The sequence below is a fragment of the Zonotrichia leucophrys genome, chromosome 1 (genome assembly GCF_028769735.1).
Source record: "Zonotrichia leucophrys gambelii isolate GWCS_2022_RI chromosome 1, RI_Zleu_2.0, whole genome shotgun sequence".
Taxonomy (NCBI): domain Eukaryota; kingdom Metazoa; phylum Chordata; class Aves; order Passeriformes; family Passerellidae; genus Zonotrichia; species Zonotrichia leucophrys.
The window spans coordinates 113667416-113687332 of NC_088169.1; the positions used below are offsets into that span (position 1 = coordinate 113667416).

Below are 19917 nucleotides of genomic sequence, written 5' to 3' on the forward strand. Positions count from 1 at the left end.
GGAGATGATATATATTGTTACTAGTTCTAAGTTAAAATAAATAAGTCAGTTACATAGTTGTAGTCAAACATTTTTCTGTACTACTTTATGTTAAACAAGGAAAAAGAGAAGAAAACTTGCTTTTAAATGGGTACCCTTGCAACCCAAGTCTCTGCAGAAAATTATGCATTTCTTTTAATTGGTAATGATTGTTTTTGTGGAGATTAATGTATCCTCTTGTGCAGACTGATGTATTAGTGGAATGTCTTTGGTAATATCCCATTGAAATCTAAAATGGAAGGATTAACCTATTTATGTACCTCTCCTTCATGGCTGCTTAAAGCATTAACTGTTCTCTTGTCCTTGTTCTGATTTAGAATAGTTTCTTCTGCTTTTCAATTAATTGATACAGATGAAAAGGAAAGATTAACAGAATATGGCTTTATCATTTTCTACATTGAATTTTCTACATTGGGTTTTTTGTTTATAGGGCAATAGATGCTGTAGGCCTGATCAAGAAGTGTTGGATTCTAGTGAAAAGGCTGGATTAAAAATCTTCTGGACAACATAAATTCTAAAGTAATCTTAGTTTTGCATGTGTCCTTCTGGAAAAAATACAGAAAATCTAGACAATTTTTATTAGCCTAGGCAAATTATAAGGAATTGGGCTTGCACTGCCTAGTAGAAAATGTATAGCTGAGGTAAGTTTTAAAAACATTTTGTGGCCTTGTGACATCATCCTCAAGACCTTTTGTCTGTTGGTTGAGGATGGCAGTGAGGGGCATGTTGATTTTTCAGCAGGGTAGGCTGTTTTTCTTGTTGGTGTTTTGAGTTCTGCATCCACTGGAGGATGTGGAAAGGTTGTTTTTCTAAGTGTAATCAGAGGAGAGATATCCAGGACCTTTTGAAGTTTTGTATACTTAAGCAAGCTCTTGCTAACTGTGGCTTTTGTTTGTGGATTTATTTCAAGTGAGTGTGAGTTTCTGAGATCCTTTCCACACACTCACCTTCTTCAAAGTCACACACTGTATCTTAACTCCCCCTTCTGCATGCCTAATCGACTGCCTGGTTTACTTTGCAGATAAAGGAGAGACAATTAGTGAATAAACACGTTTGTTTAAACACACAGTGTCCACGTTAACGTTCTCACAGCTGATAAAAACCCAAGTTGCTGTAAAGTGCCTTTAAGTTTGCACAAACTTTTCTCCTTGTGCAGGTGATTAAGGCTGTGGATGAAGGGTACCGCTTGCCACCTCCCATGGACTGCCCAGCTGCCTTGTATCAGCTGATGCTGGACTGCTGGCAGAAGGACAGAAACAACAGACCCAAGTTTGAGCAGATTGTCAGCATCCTGGATAAGCTGATCCGTAATCCCAGCAGTCTGAAAATAATCACCAACGCGGCGGCAAGGTGACATACTAGATCTTGCATTGCTCATGAACCTCTTTGATTCCTTCATCTCCTGTAATTAGAATTTGTTTGCACTCTTTACCACCTTCTCTCTTGAGAGAAGGATATAATATTATTATTATTATCATTACTGTGGTTATTTTATTATTTATTTGCTAGTATTCATCCAACTTGTGAAAGATTTTTGTGCTAAGGATATAAAACCTACTGTAAGACTGAGCAGAGGTTTTTTGAGAAAAACACAGCTGGCAGATTTGGCCATTGTGGTATTTTCCTTTTCCTTCTGCCCTTTGGTGGTGTTGTAAGTGCTTAGTGTTTCACAGGTTATAGACAGCCATGTTCCTAAGTATCTTTCTGAATTGGGTCCAAATACACTTAGGCTCTTCTCTGACAAGTCATGTTAACTTTAATCATCTGAGTAATCTCTTTTTTTTTGTTTTTCAGTAGTGCTCACAGACCTAAAAATGCACTTATACTCCCTCTTAGATCAATGTGTGAACTAGGAATTAATTTTCAACTCATGCAATGTTCCTAATTGCATTTAAAACATTCATTTTTAATCCTGGGTTTTCAACACACTCTGGAACATCATCACTATGATGAGATAAGAATTATCTCATTGAGAGAGAGCAGCTGAAGAGTGTGTTGACACCTAAGGGCATAATGAAGACGTGGTGAAAGAAGAGCTTTAGTTAAGTAGTGTTAAAGAGACTCGGTTTGTACAATGCACTAAAATGTCATACTCTTACTGAAGGAGTGGTAAAGTATTTTTAGCATGAATGGTAGTGCCAAATCCTCTGTCAGCAGGCAGAGTCAGAGAGAAAAGTACTCTGCTCCTCTGCTGCTTCAGAGCCAGGCCCTGGAGGGTGTTCTGTGTGCCCCTGGACAAGAGACCAGAACCTGACACAAGGCAGGTTTCAAAAGGGAGCACAGAAAACCTTGCTGTCAGACCTCTCCTTGTGGTGCAGCACACTTCCCACCAGGGCAATTGGATGGGAAGGCTGAGGGAAACGGAGCAAAGGCAGAGGGAAGAGCTGCATTGATCCTGCAGCCTGCTGTGCGACTGCCATGGACCTCGCCTCCTCCTTCCTGGCCCGGGCTTTGTGCTGCATCCTCAGCCACACACTGGCCACTCTAATTACCTCCTGCTGCCATGCCAGAGGGCAGAAAAAGAAGGAAAAACTGGGAGGAGAAAGGCAGGCATACTAATGGGCTCTGCTTTTAAATTTAAATATTGAGAGAAGATGGCTCGCACAAAATTATGTTTGAATAATTTTGCTTGGTGAGTGTTTAACGTGTAGGAAACCAACATGCTTGCAGAAGCAATTATTTCTAGGAGGTAACAGAAAAAAACAACAACACATTTTTGGGGAAAACTCCAAACTGTTTAAACAGCATTTTCTCAGTCAAGTACATTTCTTCCAAAGACCTTGCACCACTATGTGGCAAATCATTGGTGCAAAGAATGATTTTATAGGGATGTGCTGCAGCAATCTGATGACTAGGGGAGTTGGAAATCATAACTATCTTGTTTAGCTTTGGAGATCTGATTGCAGAAACTAGGGCTGCACGTTTTTCATTCCAAACAGAATTAAAATGTTTGTTGTCTTGTTTGTGGTCCGTCCAGTTGCAGATTTGAACTGCAACAGGGATAAAAACAGTGTGGAGCCATAATTTCCAGTTACCTGTTCATAGCCAGTAGAAGCTGATATCCTCTAGAGGGGACCAAATTCAGGCTGAGCACTGTTCCCACCTGCTGGATTCTGTGCAGGAGCTCCACAGGGGGATATTTATTGTTCCCTTTTGTCTCTCCTGTTCCATTCGGTGCTTTGGGGCACAGAGGGTGGCAGAGGCTGCACATCCCTAGCACAGTGCCATGCTCTCAGCTCATGGGGAGGCAAGGAGGGGAGGAAGGAGGCTGCCTGCATGGTAGGGAACCTCTCACAGCTGCTTTAGGAGAGCTCTCAGTGAAATGCTCCTCCTGCTGCTGCTTGGCTTTGATACTGAGTGCATTTCTGAGGAGGGCAGCATCAAAGGTGATTTTATTCCTACTTTCCTTCCCAGTTACCCCTCCAGTGCCACATCCCTGCACATTGCTAGGCAGTGCAGTGTCTCTCCCTCACTGCCTGGTGACACACAGGGCACTGTGGGGTCCCAGCATGGGAGTTCCCTCTGTGGAGGAGCTTCTTGCAGCTCAGGGAATGATCTGTGATCTCTCCATCTCCTCTGTTGGTGTCTGCAGGCCAGCCCAGCCTATCCTTAAACACAGCCTATCCTTAAACACAGCCCAGCCTATCCTTAAACACCAGTGAGGGGTGCTTGGCAGCCCTGTGCCATGAAATCAGTGTCAAAGCAGACTAATCTCAACCTTAGATAGGAGTGAAAATCTGCAGCCAGCTGCACAGCCCTGTGGTGTCCTGCACTGGTGACAGGTGACAGCCCCTGGTGCTGGTGGCCAGGGACTGAGCCTGGAGGTTCAGCAGCGCTTTTTGACAGCCTGACAGAGAAAAATGAGACAGAAAAATAAGAAGTGAGGCTTAAAATGGGCTGGGGCGTTGCCATAGCCTTGTGTGCAGGAATGTGTAAGTGATACTGGAGGGCTGTGGGTCAGGGCAGCTCCTGGGGAAGGGGACACAGTGGGATCCCAGAGAGGGACAAACATCAGAGCAGGGGGAAGCACTCAGGGACTCAGCCCCGAGGGCTCTGGGGAGTGCCTTGGCTGCTCTCAGTTGTTATTTGAGGCCGCAGCACTCCCACACTGCCTCTCCTCCTACCCATAATAAGCAATTAATCGAAGTTATAGAGGTCCCAGCTCTCTTCTGGCTGTGTCTGTGGTGCTACTGGAGGAATGCTAAAGCTTCATGCCCACCATATGCTTGTAGGTGTTCAGAATATCCTCGGTCAGGGGAAAAATGTTTAACCTGACGACGTCTGGTGCAGATGCAAAACCTGTCTCTTCTTACAGATTTGAGGGCTGATGTTTGTTTAAATCAGTCACAGCACCGTTGTATCTGTTTAAAAAACGTATTTCTGGAGGTGCATAGGATATCCCTGTCCTCTGGGTGCTGGTTGCTGTTAAGTGACCTCCACTGGAGGATGTGCTTGGCTGAACATCTGATTCCAGGCCACAGCCCAGGCACGTTCTGCACTAATACCTCACAGAAGAGGAGTCAAAGCCTTCAATTCCCTCCTCCCTTTAAAGTTTTCTATCCCTTCAGGCCACTCCATGGTATCTAATAATTTCTTGATTCCCAAGGGGATGTTTTTATCCTTATTGATCATGGCTTTGCAGACCGTTCTACGTGCCTTTGAACCTCACACTGACAAAAGGTTTTTGTAGCCTCAGCCCAGCAAACGTTTCATAATACCTTTCCTGGTGTTGTGTTTCATCTCAGGTTCATGTACAAATTCCATTTCTATTCCTTGTGAAGTACAGAGTATGGCTGATTTCTTTCTTACCTGTCTAAATTCACTTTTTAATCAGGTGGCCACCCCGAGCTCTTGCTAATAAGACCTGCACTGGTTCTGGACATGTGGGGTTTTTGTGTCCCTTAGGCTGCCTGGAGTTAACCAGCTCTGTATGGGGCTGTAGGAACAGAACTCAGTGCAACCCATGTGGTTTTCTAAAGCACAATCTCATGATATTTTTATTTGATTTATGTCTTGCTGTTCTTTCCTGTTTTCTGAACACGATGTTCATTTTTCTAACAGAGTCCTTTGGTTGTTTGGATATCTTTAGGGTGGGAGTGAGTTCATCGTTCTTCCAGTTTTGATCAATTTCATTATTTTTCCTCTTGAGCTTATTGTTTTTTCAGCCCACTGTGTATTGCTTCACATTTGTGAGCATTTCATACAGATACAAAGCAGATGGAAACTTTTCTCAGCTTGGGCTGGGGAGTCAGAATCACTTCACCCACCTGCAAGCGAGTTGGTGAGGCTGAAATGGCTCTTTAGCTGTTGTTTCATTTGTGTGGGGAAAAAATTGTAACTTGAGTCATGCAACTGGAAGTACTTTGTGTACACTGCAAATATGAAATGGACTCTTGAAATTTTTTTTGATCCATTTAACTTTTTTCACTGATTTATATTTGTCATTTTTTTAGATTTATGGGTTTTTTCTTCTTAAATTTATGATTCTCCATTTATATGTATACATATACACATGAATATATATGTATTTTTACAATGTATATTACCATTTTATGCATATGAATCTTAATCTTACATGGCCATTTGAAAAAATATATTTAAAGCATAGTGTGTAATATAATGTATTTAAAGCCTTTACGTGTCCCAAATCTGTCATAGTACAGTGTGATCTTGAGGTATAAGGGTTGTGACACAGGCAGCTCAAACGTTGGGGCAGCTTTCCCATATCTGCTTTGTGTGTTCACATCTGTGATGTAGGGGGGACTGAAGTCATTTAGTCTTCATGAACCTATGGAACAGAGTTCCTCATTTGAAAGAAAATTGAAATTTGCTTTTAATTCCTTTAGAAATTCTGGATTTCTGCCAGACCTCTGATTGATTGCAAAGCTGACACGGAATCTGCACCAAAAAAATCCCAACCTGCTTCTGTGTTTGCTTTTGGTAGTGTGAAAGTCAGAGTCAGGTATTGCTGTTGTTGTTTTTCTTTACTGCAAGCACATATTTAGGAGAAGAGGAAATAAGTGTATTGCAAGGAAGGGGAGAAGAACACCTGAAAATTCAGGATATTTCAGAAAAATCATAGCTGAAATTATTTTCATATAGCCCATAAAATTTAGTGGGTCAGGGTCAGTTGTTCTTCCACGTATGAATATTTAGTTCCTCCTAAATTCATTTTCATGGTAGCAAGTTGTTTGCAACCCTGCCTTGATTTGCTTAAATTTGATGTGTAGTTTGAAACACTGGCTGGATAATTTCCTTGAGCAGTCTTTGGAAGAGCTGTTATTTGTGGGTAATTGTTTGCAAGGGTTCACTGCTAAACAACTTCAGCTTTGCTGTCTCTCATTGTGCTGCTCTCACTGCTGACATTCTCAGACATCCAGGGGCAGCACTTACAATTTAAAATTTGCATTTTAAACTTTGCTCCTCGCAAAGTCTATTTCCACTTAAAATCTGATAATTTGGTGGAAACACTGCATTCTAGCTTGTTAGGATTTTTATGAAAATCAAACTCAAAAGGAGCAGTGAATAGGGCAAATAAAAAATTCAGACTTGCTCCTTTTTGTAGTATAATTCAAGCCCTGTTTTTACAAAAATATTTGCAATGAAATTACTGTTTAGATTGGCTGAACACTTTGTTGAGAAGTCCCTTTTTTTTTGCCATTCAGGTCAGAAGGCTTCAGATGCTTGACATATAGTGCTGACCTGCTGTAATATTGTTTGTTTGCTTCTCCCTGTTAGGAACTTCCAGGATGGAAGAGAGGAGGAGATTTCAGTTTTCCTTGGATGTTGTCAGGGTCTTAACAACGGGGTTTGAGTTTGGCCAAATGCTCTGTAGGGCAAAATTCTGTGAGGACTTTAAGCTTCATTTAAAATCCAGCAACAATCTAATCTGTGTCCTTAACCCAGACTGTTCGCTCTGAAAGAATTCAAGTAATGTAAACTTAAAACTCCAGCTCTCTCTCCGAAACCTGCTAAACATAAAATTGTGAATATATGGAAGGAGGGGGAAAAAAAGAAACTTAACTACAAATCACAAAATGGAATAAGTCCAATTCCTCGGTGTCTAAGCACAGTTTGGATTGAGGGGTTAGACTGAGGAGGATTTTAGGGACTTGAGCTTTTCAGACAGCAAACCCCTGTTTCCACCTGATTTTCCTAGGGGTCATTATTACTCACTCGGCCATTGTCCCTTCAAAGTGAGGGGTTGGAAGTGAGCAGGGCTGGCTGTTAACAGGGACAGTAAAACATCTATTTGCACTTTCACACCTCTAATTTGGTGAAATTGGGACAAGAATTTACTGGGTTGGGATTGGGTGCTCTGTAATTTAAATGGAAATGCAGCTGGACCAGCGGGTGGCCTGGTGGGGAGGGGAGGTTTTGCTGTTTATTGGGATTTCTGAGGAGTTTTTGGAGCCCTCGTTAGTGGTGGTGGCAATTCCACACTGGGAATGCTGGAAAGAGGTGACAGAAGTAGAAATTCATAGTTGTGCCTAAGCTTTTTATGTATTTCTCATATATTTGTAGCTTGGTAGATTGCTAATGCATGGCTGTAGTACTTTTCCTGCCCTTTCTCCCTAGATTTTGGAGCACATCCCTGAAATATTGTTTAGATTAATAAATATTCTTTATTCCAAATAGGGACCTAAAATAAGAAGTGGGGAAAGTCCAAGGGGCTGACCCAGGGTGGGTTACTGGGGCAGCTGAATCTCCTGTTGGATGTAGCTGTTAAATACTTAACCTTAAATTAATTAACCTTATAAAACCACAGAAAATTGATTCTGGGTGTGCCCATCACCACTGGGACACCTGGAAGCTTCCAGATAAAGATCTGCTTTTTACTTTACTATTCTAACACTGATGCCTTTTGATTATAGGCAACAGCACAGCAGCTAAAAGTGAGATATAAAGGAAAGCTCTCCACAGCAAATGGTAGATTTTAAGCATTTTGAGAGCTTTATAAAGCTGTTTTCTCTGCCTGTTCTGAGGAGCTTACAGACTGTCCTAACAATAATGAGTGGTTGGCATTGAGGGTCTGTCAGCCAGCCACACATCCCAGGAAATGGCCATGTGCCTGTATTTCCTTAAAAGCACAGCTTAGGCTGGGTTATGAGGGGGGAAAAAACCAAAATTCAGCAACATGCTGGGGGCTTTTTTTGCCTTTAGTGGTTTGCTGTTGGGAAGGAGTAAATGAAGGAGCATGAATACACTCAGGCATGTGATTCATTATCCCACCAAGATGCTGAAAAATAAGAGCACATGGAAAATCATGTTCTGAGGGGCAGCTGAAGGAGTAGGGAAGACTGAAGGATTGACCTCTGGGGCAGTTAATTTTTTATTTGGTTATTATCCCAGTGGAAGCTGTGGTAAGTTAGGTTGTTTTGGGTTATTTTGTATTTGGTTGTTTGGGGTTTTTTTTGGGCTTGATTTGGTTGTTTTGCCAACAATGGAGCTAGAAAACCAAAAATATTGACATTTAGAGAGGTGTACCATTTTTGCAGCCTCAACAGCATTGTTTTTTCCCTTTGGTTATTTGATTTTTCCAGCTCTCCTTTCACTCCAAGGAACAGCCCACAACATGATTATTTGGAGAGTATGAAAACAACCCAGGAAGGCCCTTGGGAAAAGCCCATGTGCCCCCTTTAAGAGGTGAATTGTAATTTAGGGACTAAATTACCAATTCTGCTCAAAGCATGTTAAAAATGGGCATGAAGAGATGGAACTCCAATGATTTTTATCTTTAAGGTCCAGGGATAATCAAGTAAACAGAATAACTCTACTTCTCCTTGGCATGTCATTTATTTACTAGTTTCCTGTTGATACACATGTATGCATATGACTCTGATTGCTACAGAAGATAAAACTGGAATTTGCTTTCTGTGCCACCTCTTGGTTTTGGGGTTATTTTTCTCTTGAAATAAAATTCTTGTTAGACCCCAACTCTGTGCTTCAGCTCACCATAATCATAAAGCCCATAGGATCTGAGTTCCAACCAGGCTCATTGGGAGCAATTTCACTATACTAAATCAGCTTTTAATTACCTCAAATTTGCCACAGGAAATTACTTTATGTTTTTGGGGACTTTTTAAAAATCCTTTCCTCTTTAAAAGAAATTGACTGTGGAAAGGAAAGTCCAGATTTAAAAAAACTGAGGGTTGGTTGTGCTGTTTGGAGGAAAGGATGGAAAGAGAGAGGCTCCTACAGTACAAAGTCTGGCATTGTGTGTGCACAGCTCCTCTGTCTATTTGCAGAAGAAGTGGCAGGACATTTTCATTTTCTTTGTCTCAATTCCTGGATTTTACAAGTTAGTTTGTCTCTTTTTCTCTGCAGACAGCAGCTTAACAGAGGTGAGATTTTCCTGCTGTATTGGGAAGGGTTCTGATGATGTTTTCTGTGTTTTTTCTTGCTAGTGCAGCAAAATTTTCCCTGTGTTGTTTCAAAAAGCTGTGCTAATGACAATACACCATAGTGCAGATGGCTCAAAGGTTAATTCCAACTGTTAAAGTAATGGACACATCCAGAGAAAGCCTCCAGCCATGGGATGTTTTGTAACTGGCATCTCACTGTTCAATTTGTCTCTCCAAACTGAGTCTTGCTGTTTGTTGGGGTTTTTTTTTGGGCACCACATGTCAGTAAATACAACTTTGTAGGTGTAGTAGATACAACAAAAGTCAGGGTGAACAGGATAGAAAATCTTGCCATGACTGTCAAAAGATGTTATGAGAGGGTGTATCATAGTTAGTCAGAGCAACAAGGTAAAAAGAGTTAAAGAAAGGAAAAAGAAAATAAAAAAGGAGGGGAGAGAAGAAAAGATGGAGAGAAATGTTCTATTTCACTTCCCCTGAGCAAACATGTAATTTCCATGATTTCTTTTTAATGACTCTCTCCTGAAGCTGGTAGGTACTGATTTATGAAAAGCTGTAAAGGATCAGGTGGAGCCCTGCAGGACGTCGTTTACAGCTGCACGGACTGCAGCCCGTCTAATTTGTCTGCTAAAGCGTGAGCTCATGGCACACATCACCCAGACCATAAATTCCCTGGTCAGCCCTTCTGTCTAGGGGCTGGGGCAGGGGGAAAAACCTGCCAGGGTGTGCAGATGCTCTGCAAGCCCAGCTTTCCCCTGGTGCACACGAGGAGACAGCGCAGGCTCTTCGCAGCGAGGCGAATTCCTGCTCGTTGATAAACAGTCCAGATGTCCTCTCTGAGGAGGAAAGTAACTAATTTCTGTTTGGAATCCTGCAAGAAGAAAAATGATACTTTACAGTGCTGGTTACTCTGAGGTCACTCGCATTAAAATTAGGTCATATTTTTTGTCATGATGATACTTTGATCCAAGTAATAAACATAAAGGCTCTTTTGGGCCACTCTAATTCCTAATCCTAGAGACCTGTTCTATTTCAACTTGTTTATACTTTTTTTTTTCATTAGTGATTCTTGAGTCAGACCTTGTTTTATTAGACTTAAGTTAAAAAGGTGTACTAAGCTGGGGAAAAAAAAAATCTGTGCTTTATCACTAAGAACACTTCATAAATACTCTTAATTAATATCTTGGGATTCCAGCCACTGTACCCAGAAAACTATAAATAAAAAACCATTGGCTCTTCACAGGACAAACAGTAGTCAGTGAAATTCAGGCCTTACAGCTACTGATTAATACAATCTTGGGCCTGATTATCAAACTGAGCCTTTAAAGCTGGGTGTTATGTAGGTGTCTAAGATTTGGTTTCACCATGGCGCCAGCACATGAAGTGAGCTGCTGTTCTGGGGACAGAGCAAGTTTCTGTGTCTTCTGTTGCTTTTCTTTCCATGGGTGGCTGTTCCCAGCCTGTGAAGTCCAGAGTTGGTGTCAGTGGTCACAGTCTTGGCTGGGCTCTGGAGGGAAGGGAGCCAGGCAAAACCTGTCCCCATCAGGGACACCTCAGCTCCTCTGGGACCTGGTGAAAACTGACTGTGTGTGTTTGGGGTTAAGATTTTCCAGCATCCAAGTAGCTCTTTAATTATGTCCTGCATTCCCAGAAGGGGAAAAAAAATACTGTATTAACTTTCTGAGCCTGAAAAAATCAGCTGATTGATAACAGAGTAAAAAGAGCTGTTTAAGATGTGGCCAATACTAAAAATCATTGTTCTTTTCTTCAAAAGTGAAAGGTAAAAGTCTTGATGTAACTAATGTTACTTATGTAACTGATGTGGTGTCCTCTGATTCCAGGGCAAGTCAGGTGTACTGCAAAGATGTGATGTAGTGCTGCTGATTTTGGTGAAATTTAAGACATACTGGAATTGAGAAGGATTTGGAATTTCTAGGGTTCCTATGAGGTTAAAATCATTATGTTTAAATATGTGGTTCTCTTGGTGCCTTTAAAATCTCCTCCTATTTATGTTGGTTCCATTGATGAACAGAGATGACTTGGAGACTTTGGAGTGAAAAGAGTGTTTTACAGCCCAGATCAGTTCTCCAGTTCTGGCAGCTGTCACCTACCTGTTACACTGTGCAATCACTGCCTTTAAATTATGCTGTCAGTCCAGCCACCTCTCATTTTCACTGCTTTCAGGGACAAAAGTCACTTCAAATGGGTTCAGCAGCAGTAGTCAGACTCCTGTGCAGGTTGCTAGAGAGAAAAAGAATTCTGGGGCAGAAAATAGACTGTGAAGTTGCAGAGATAACTGCTTTGAACATTCTCTAGTTCAGTCTCAGGCACAGCACAGCCAAGCACATGCTTGGCTTTAAGCCTGAAATAAAACAAGAAAAATAAGGTACTTTGCATGTTGTTGAAGCTTCTAATGTAGTAGGATTTTTCAGTGGGCCACAATATTCTGAACATTTGATATGACCAAATTCTACCAACACACTCAGCTTGGAGCCGGGAGTGTGCATTGTCTGTGTGATGTTTGGGACTAGGTGAATCACATAAATATAACCTAATTTAGTCTTTGTTAACATTAAACTGGGCGATAGCAATGCACTTTGTGAATGCTGCAGTGATTTAAACACAGGCATGGGAAGCTGGTGCTGTTCAGCAGGATGATTGCACTGCATTTGTCAGAGCTGCCAGCACCAGTCCCATGGTGGCCTCAGCAGCTGAGAACTCCCACAGATAAACAGCAAAGCCACATCCAGCCTGGATGCTCCTGCCACTGCTGAGTTTAGACACAAAATAAAGCTGTGTTTCTCCCTGTCCCCTAAATTCCATTGCATTATTCTTTCACTTCAGGCCATCAAATCTCCTCCTGGACCAAAGCAGCGTTGACATCTCAGCCTTCCGCACCGCGGGCGATTGGCTCAACGGATTCCGGACAGGGCAGTGCAAGGACATCTTCACTGGGGTGGAGTACAGCTCCTGTGACACCATAGCCAAGATTTCCACAGAGTAAGTTGCAGTCTGATGTGGGTTTTCATCACAGCTACAAGTTCAAACATAAGCACAAAGGTAGCTCTTTTATATGGTGTTCCAATTCTTAGCTAAAATTTTCTTGCATTTAAAGAGACAAATGGGAGTTATTTATTGTAGTTGAAATGGCCATGAAGGAAATCTGTGTCTGGTGACTGTGTGAAGGCCGTGGTCACAGCTTTTTGTCACTAAATACAAGGAAATTCCCAATTTCTTCCAATAGAGTAGCACCATGCATCATCTGGTACACTAGCATCACTTCCTTTCACTCAAGTTTCTCTGTTGATTCTTTAAATTCTAAATTTACATGACAGTTTCTCCACAGCTGGCACATTACCAATCTTTCCCTTTATTGCCCATCCCATATTACACCAAACCAGGTGAAGGGGCAAATTCTTTGTAGCTGTTTTCCTCCTCCATGCTAATAATTACTCAGGAGCTGGGCTCCCTCCTGCTACGCTTGGAAGTGAGCAAATGGCAAGTTTATTACATTCTAAATGCAATCCATCTTTGTTCTAATGACAAGTAGGAGTAGGGTAATGTTCTTTCTGCACCTGAAAAGGTATCAAGTACAGTTAAAACTTTAATGCCAAAGGAAATCTTAATTCCCAGTTTGGCTGGCTGGATGCACAATAAGTTATGGAGAAGTATGCAGCAGCTGTGCTGCCAACAATTAAACACATCAATGCCATTAATTAGTGTATTACTGCATCTATTAAAAGGGTGCTAATTGCTTTTTGTAACAATTACCCTTTGGGGACAGTGTGGAAATCCTCTAGGAATGCCCAATTTCCTGTGGGCCCCTGGTTAATTAGCCCTGCACAGGTGTTAAAGCACCTCTGTGTTGCACAAGGAACAATGAGGCCAAGATCCTGGACAGACAGGAAGGGAGAACCAGGGGAGGGAAGCTTGGCCATGGATTCCTTCACCTCAGTGCTGATAGCAGAGCTCAGAGGACCTTTGACAGGCCAGTGATGTGTCAGCAGTGCCCAGGAAAAGCCATCAGATTGGTGAGGGATGGAGGTGTTAGAGAGGCTCAGCTGATCCAGCAGTGACCCCCTTGCCCCAAAACCCCAAACCTCGGTGCTTGCATCACTGGAGAACGATTTCATTGCCTTTTCTTCCATGTTTTCCTCCACAACAAGGCTAAATGAGCTTTGACTAATTTTTTGCAGGCCCCTCATGTTTTCAGGCAGTTGCTCTATGTTTTTTTGCAGCAGGGCTTGTGTTTCAGCATTATCCCTGTACCTGGAGGCTCCTGAAGTGCAGCAGTGTGAGATGGGCAGGTTCATTGCTGTTTGCTGGGAGCAGAGCTGTGAAATTCAGTGTCCTCACTCACACACCTCCTCTTTTTTCCAGTGACATGAAGAAAGTTGGTGTTACGGTGGTGGGCCCTCAAAAGAAGATTGTCAGCAGTATCAAAGCTCTAGAAACTCATACAAAGAACAGCCCTGTTCCTGTGTAAGGTACCAAAATGATGTTGCTCAGGAGAGGAAAACAAAAAAGGAGCAAAGTTGCATCGCAGGTGAAAAGTGATGGCTGACAAACGGCAGAATTTAAAGGAGATCTTGGCAACAGCTTGGGAAACGCAATGTTGAAATTTCATACCCACAAGACACTCAAATACTGAGTATAAATGCCTTAAAAATAGGAGCAAACTTGTTTTCTATCTGTTAATCCTAAAGGGTGGGTGCTCTTGACTGACTGTTAATGCAGATAGTAAATATCAAAAGAAAAAAAAAACATGTGAAAAATCCTTCCAAGTAAAAACCAGTGTTACTAAAACTTAGAGCCATTTGAATATTAAGTGACTGAATAACAGAAAAAAACCATGGACATAAAAGCTGTGTATTTGATCTATACAGCAAACAAGAAGAAAGAAAGACTTGCAGTATTTTTATACAGAAGAGATCTGTAACAGGTATTTTATTTCTTTAAAAGCAAGGAAAATAGAGGACTATACCTCACAACCTGTCTGGCCATATTTACTATAATGTCATTGTAACATGCTATTTCAGCTTCAGGAAGGAACACAGAAATAAAGTTTGTAGTGACTTTGAGTTAGTTGACAAAAGATTTTCACCATTATGTTAGCTTCCCTAACTGTGTTCATTTAAATAGAAACAAGTCTTAATTTTTAAAAGGCTTATTTATTTTCTTGGTTTGTTTTTTTTTCCATTATTGTTTATATTTATGCTTAAATACCTTAACCTGGCTGTATTATTGCCAAGTGCCAAATGTTATCCAAATTTCATTGGTTCAACCTGAGAAATTATCTGAGAGTTAGTTATAGATAATTTCATACTCGTAGCATCATGCATGAAATACAGAAGGAAAGAAAGGTGTTTTTTTCCCAGCACTGACACAATGAAAAGAATCTGGACTTTTTTTGGCAAATGAGATTTCTTCCATTTGCTGTGGGTGGTGTTTTCAACCAGGCTGGGGTTTTGTCAGTGGTGTGTGCATTGATCTTTAGATCATGATCTGCCCCAAACAGGACATCCCATTTCTTACCCCAGGGCTGCTTTCTTGTCACAATAATCTCCTTTTTCTGGGGTGGTGTTCAGGTGAGAGATCTGCCAAGAAAATAGAAAAGAGGGCCAGGGTTTGTTGCATCCTGCTTTAACTGATGATGCTTTTTGAGTTCCCTGGGAAGTGACCCTTGTTTAAAGGGATGACTTGAGCTGTGGGGAGAGGCTTTGGTGTGGAAGTTTACTGAGCTAGAAACCCCCCTGTAGAGGCACTGCCATCCTGTAGGGGACCTGAATTTTTGGCACAGCTTCAGTGGGCTACCTGTTCCTTGAAAGAAAGCAGAAGGGAGCCCAAGTGTAGGAGAACATTCACATCTCTCATTGGAAAAAGGAGACTGGAAGGTGGATTTTGGGGGCCCTCCACCATTTTTAGCATCTTCCAAAGAGCTTCCCAACTCCTAAGTTTTTGTTCTGGAGCACATCAGTCCCAGTTCTGAGCAGACACCACTCTTTGCTCTGAAAATGAGTGGTTTAAAACACAATGGGAGCCATTTTTTGTGCTTCTTAATGCTGTAGATGTGATGCCAGGCACACAGAGAGCAGGCTTTGGTCACCAGGGGAAACCATTCTGCTTCCCAACTTGACATTCTGGAATACAGACTTGATTCTGATGATGATGAATCCCTAAAAATTCAAGAAGTGTGAGATGTGTGAGAAGGAGATGAAAAAATGGCACATTGTGTTTTCTCTGTGCATGCAAAAGCAGGTGACCACTTGTGCTTCCTTCTGCTGGCTTGGGTTTTGAAGCTCCTTGGTATGTAAGTGAGGAAAGAATCCATTTTTAGGGTTTATGGGGCTGAAATTGTTCTGCATGAATCCAGGACTTAAAAAAATGTCCAGGCACAACATTGCTAAAGAGAAGTGTTAGAGGCTTTTTCATGAGTGCTGGTAGTGAGCATGCTGTAAAGGACTGGGTTTGAAATACACTCACAGCATAATAATTAGTAATTCTCTCTGAAAGAGAAGTGAATGGGTTTTAAAATTGAAAATTAAAAATAAAAATGGAAGAAAGGTAAAATAAAGCACTTAAGCTGTAAAGAACACTTCCCCTTACCTGCCCCAATCTATCATGAAATGCAGTGAGCTGGACAGAAAAGCTGTTTTGTGTTGCTTAGTTCATTCAGAATCCATCTTTACTTCGGGTTGAGATTGCTCTAAATCAGACACTGTTAGTGAATTTAAGCCACCAAAACCCAGTGGCAAACAATGTCTGTGTGGGGACAGCTTTTTGTGACGTTTCTCCTCAGCTTCACCCTGCTGCTGGAGTGTGGGGATGAGGGGCTGGGGTGGGGAGTTGACCTCTGGGAGATGCTCCTGGAGACACAGACCCAGTTCTTGGAGTTTTAGACACTTGAAAACTTTGCACCAGCCAATTTCCTCCTGTCGTGTTCTTGCCCACTGTTCAGGCATGCTCAGCATAAAATCCAATCTCACCGAGGGGAAACAAAATCAAGCAGCTGGGTTTTGCTTTTCTTTGCTGTTAGGAGCTGAGAGTTTTTAAAGCCCATTTGGTTTTCTCTCCCTGTCAGAAGTTGATTTGTACTGTAAGTGGCCTCTGTTGCAAGCATCCTGTACTCCCTGTCCCCCTGTACATATGTAAACATAGCAGTGTACAATTCTTCAGTGTGGAGTAGAGAAATAGAGGTCGTGTGGCCATCTGCCTGTACAGGTTATGGACATCCAGCAAAATGCAAACTGCTCATAAAATGACACGCCATGTTATTGGGTTTGTACCTTTCAATATAGTTTCCATTTTATTTATTTCTGTTAACATAATCTAGTTTTTGTGCTGTAACTTAGCATCCAATAAGCAATGTATAGATGTGATTTGATTGGCAATATGTATTTACTTTAACTTGTATTTCAAAAGCATTACTTACTCATTTAGATTATATATTGTGCAATTGTAGATGGCCTCTTACTAATGTAAAATGATTTGTAGTGGAAACATTTATATTTTTATAATAAACATAATGAAAGTATTTTTTACATACTGAAATACTGAGGTGATTGCTTGGAGGACAAAGTAAATTTATTTGATTAGTGTGATAAAATTGTAATTAAATATGGATAAATTCTGAGTGTTAAAGCATGGGTCTGGAGTGAAAGCTAGATATTACCTATATTATCTATTGAAAGAAACAAGCAGTGCAGGTTTTAACTAAACAGACCAGCATTTGTGCAAAACTGACTTACATCAGTCAAAGACTTTACTTTCTCCATGGATACTGGAAAACATCATCTTCTACAGCCTGCCTATGGGATATTGAAAAAAGCTGTCACTTATTTTATTTTTGTGTCAAGTATTTCCAAACTTTTGCTTTCTTTCCTCCCTCACCAGTGGACCTATTTTCATCTTATTAATATGTTGAATCCAGTCAAAGATGTACTTTTCAACAAAATAAAATAGCCCACCACGTACTGTAACTTCACCCCATGATCATTTCTTGCCTCTGAGTACCTGTATTAGATAATATTTTGCCCCTGTTTTGTTATGTCCCTGCCATGTTGTTTCTGTGTGCTTCACCCAAGTACAGGGTCTTTGGAAATGCCAACATACACAACTCAGGAATCCTCTTCCTAGGAAAATAGGAATGGTTTTGATGCTTGCCAGTTTCTTGAATTTTGCAGGTTCTTTCTGTACCATAACTGATTTTGCATGCTTTTGTATACTACTCTGCTTACTGGTGCAAAACAATGAATGATATACCTGTCCTGGAGTCTGTAAGTTGATAAAATTTATGAATGTGGATGTAGCATACTTCTTTTTTGGGGTGGGGGTGGCATTCTGTCTTGATGTGTTCAACAGAAAGGGGAATTACAGAAAAAGCCACCCAGAGCTGGATTTGTCCTTAAATGCCCCTTGTCCTTCCTGCCACCAGAATGCTTCACGCTGTGGTGGATCAGTGGTGTCATTTTAGCTTCCAAACAGGGGGTTTGATGCTGTGCTTGAGCACCAGGGCTCTGATGGGATCTAATCCATGCAGATAATGGCGCAAACCATTTTCTCTGTGAACAGGTTTCACCTCAGCAGTTGTGTCAGCCCAGCTTGTGTCCATCCCTGTGGCATTGCTGGTGCATTATATTTGCTCTAGAGCCTAGAGGGCACGGTGGCTATTGGTGTTTTTATTGCTTTCACTGTAAAATGGTATTCATGTGATTAATGAATGTAGCCAGCTCTGGAAGGGCAGCAGGATGCACTCACTTAACAACAGCAGGACAAGGAAGTGCCTGGCAGCCCCCAGAATCCCAGAATGTGCTGATTTGGAAGGGACCCATCAGGATCATCGAGTCTGGAGAGGTAAATTGCTGATAATCACTTCCATAAATTCAATATGCCTGCCAGGGTTTTTTAGTGCTGCCCAAGTGGTGTTTTTCTACTCTGCATTTCTTCCCAAGGATGATACCCATCATCAGATATCTGCACCATTAAAAGCCCAAGCAGTGCCAAGTGTAATCAGAGCATTATTTCTGCTGTCTCACACGTGCCACCCCTGTTAATTCATGTGGATATCCATGCTATTGGCTTCCTTTCATTTTCTGAGCTGCTCTAATGCCTCAGTTCCTTTCCAAACCATCACTGCCTGGTCAGTAATTCCCTGTTTAATGGGTGTGCACTCAGTTCCTTTTTCAGTCCTTGGTCCAATCCTTTGGGATTCCTTAATGAATTTTACTTTCCCCATTAAGAAAAAAAAAATTATTTTAGAGATATTTCCCTCAAATTTGACTTATTCCCATATACAAACAGGCACATGGTGTTCATGAAGGTTACTCATGCAAAGGTGAACAGCACAAAACACAAAGAGCGGCTTTCCCTTGGCTTCCTCATGATCCTTTTCAGATGGCCAGAGAACCTCTGCTAAATGAAGAGTACTCAGTACATGGGATTTTTCAGCTCTCTCTGCTTTCACATTAAAATGATTTCATAATAGCTCATATTTCCCCAGTTAACTCATGAGAATGTCAAGGGGGACAGCACCAGAAGTCTTAGTAAAGACAAGATAAATCACATCCACTACTTTTTAGATTATCCTGCCACAGAAATAAATTAGATGAGTTTGACAGGATTTGTTTATTCTTGACAAATCTGAGTTGGTTTCTTAAGACCTTGAATCCTCCAGCTGCTATATATATGTGTATATATATATATCCATATATATGTAAAATCTTTCTGGGTATTTGCGGTAAGCATACCTGCTCTGGAATTGCCGGGCTCTGCTTTTCTCCTCTCTTTAAAGCTCAGGATGATCTTGGCTCCAGGATTTCTCCAAGAGAATAGCCAGTACTTGGACCAGATCATTGTTGCTATAATCTATACTATAAATAAACAGTAAATATAAAATTATAAAATACAAATATATAAGAAATGCTATAAAACCCACAGACTCTGAAATCCTGAATGCATCAATCACTTTTGACTGTTAGGATTTCTAATTATGAAACAGAAATAAAATGCATCCAGACAAATATTTTAGTGCATGGCCAGGTTCTGCTTTGAATTTTTGCCATCAAGGAACAACTTAGAGTCATCATTAAGGGAAGATTTGGTTAGCAAATTTCATTATTTATTTTTAATTAGATTCAGCAACTAAGGTTGATCACTGATATATCACTTTGAAGGTAGTTGAGGTTTATTAGAAGTCTTTCAATTCACTCTATTACTCTCCATATAAGGGGAAGAATATTCTATATCTCCAGTCCTCTTTTATCCAGTAAAGTTTCTTCAGTAAAGTGAGTGTCTATTCATCATGGATTTGTAATTAATACTGAGTTTAGCTTCTAGCCCTTTAAAGAAGTGTATGTTTGCAAGAGAATGTGAAATAACCAGAGCTTTTTGTTCTTAATTTTTGGGGATTTAGGGAAGCAGGCTTTTTTGGCTTCTCCTGCCTCAGGGCCTGTAAGGCCAAAAAAAAGTGTTTAGTCTCAATGTGTTCATGGGAGCATGGAGTAAAGCATTTTATTTT

At 41.1% G+C, this 19917-nt stretch overlaps 1 protein-coding gene across 2 annotated transcripts in view; it reads left to right on the plus strand.

The window, feature by feature from the left end:
- The window catches only part of EPHA3 (EPH receptor A3), a 176064-nt gene extending 158361 nt beyond the window's left edge, over positions 1 to 17703 (plus strand). For both annotated transcript variants that reach the window (XM_064728076.1, XM_064728084.1), the window contains exons 15-17: positions 1196 to 1389; positions 12246 to 12401; positions 13782 to 17703. In XM_064728076.1, the coding sequence (XP_064584146.1) occupies positions 1196 to 1389; positions 12246 to 12401; positions 13782 to 13887 (456 nt within the window). In that variant the 3' untranslated portion in view covers positions 13888 to 17703. The remainder of the gene's footprint in view (positions 1 to 1195; positions 1390 to 12245; positions 12402 to 13781) is intronic.
- The last annotated feature ends 2214 nt before the right edge of the window (positions 17704 to 19917 follow it).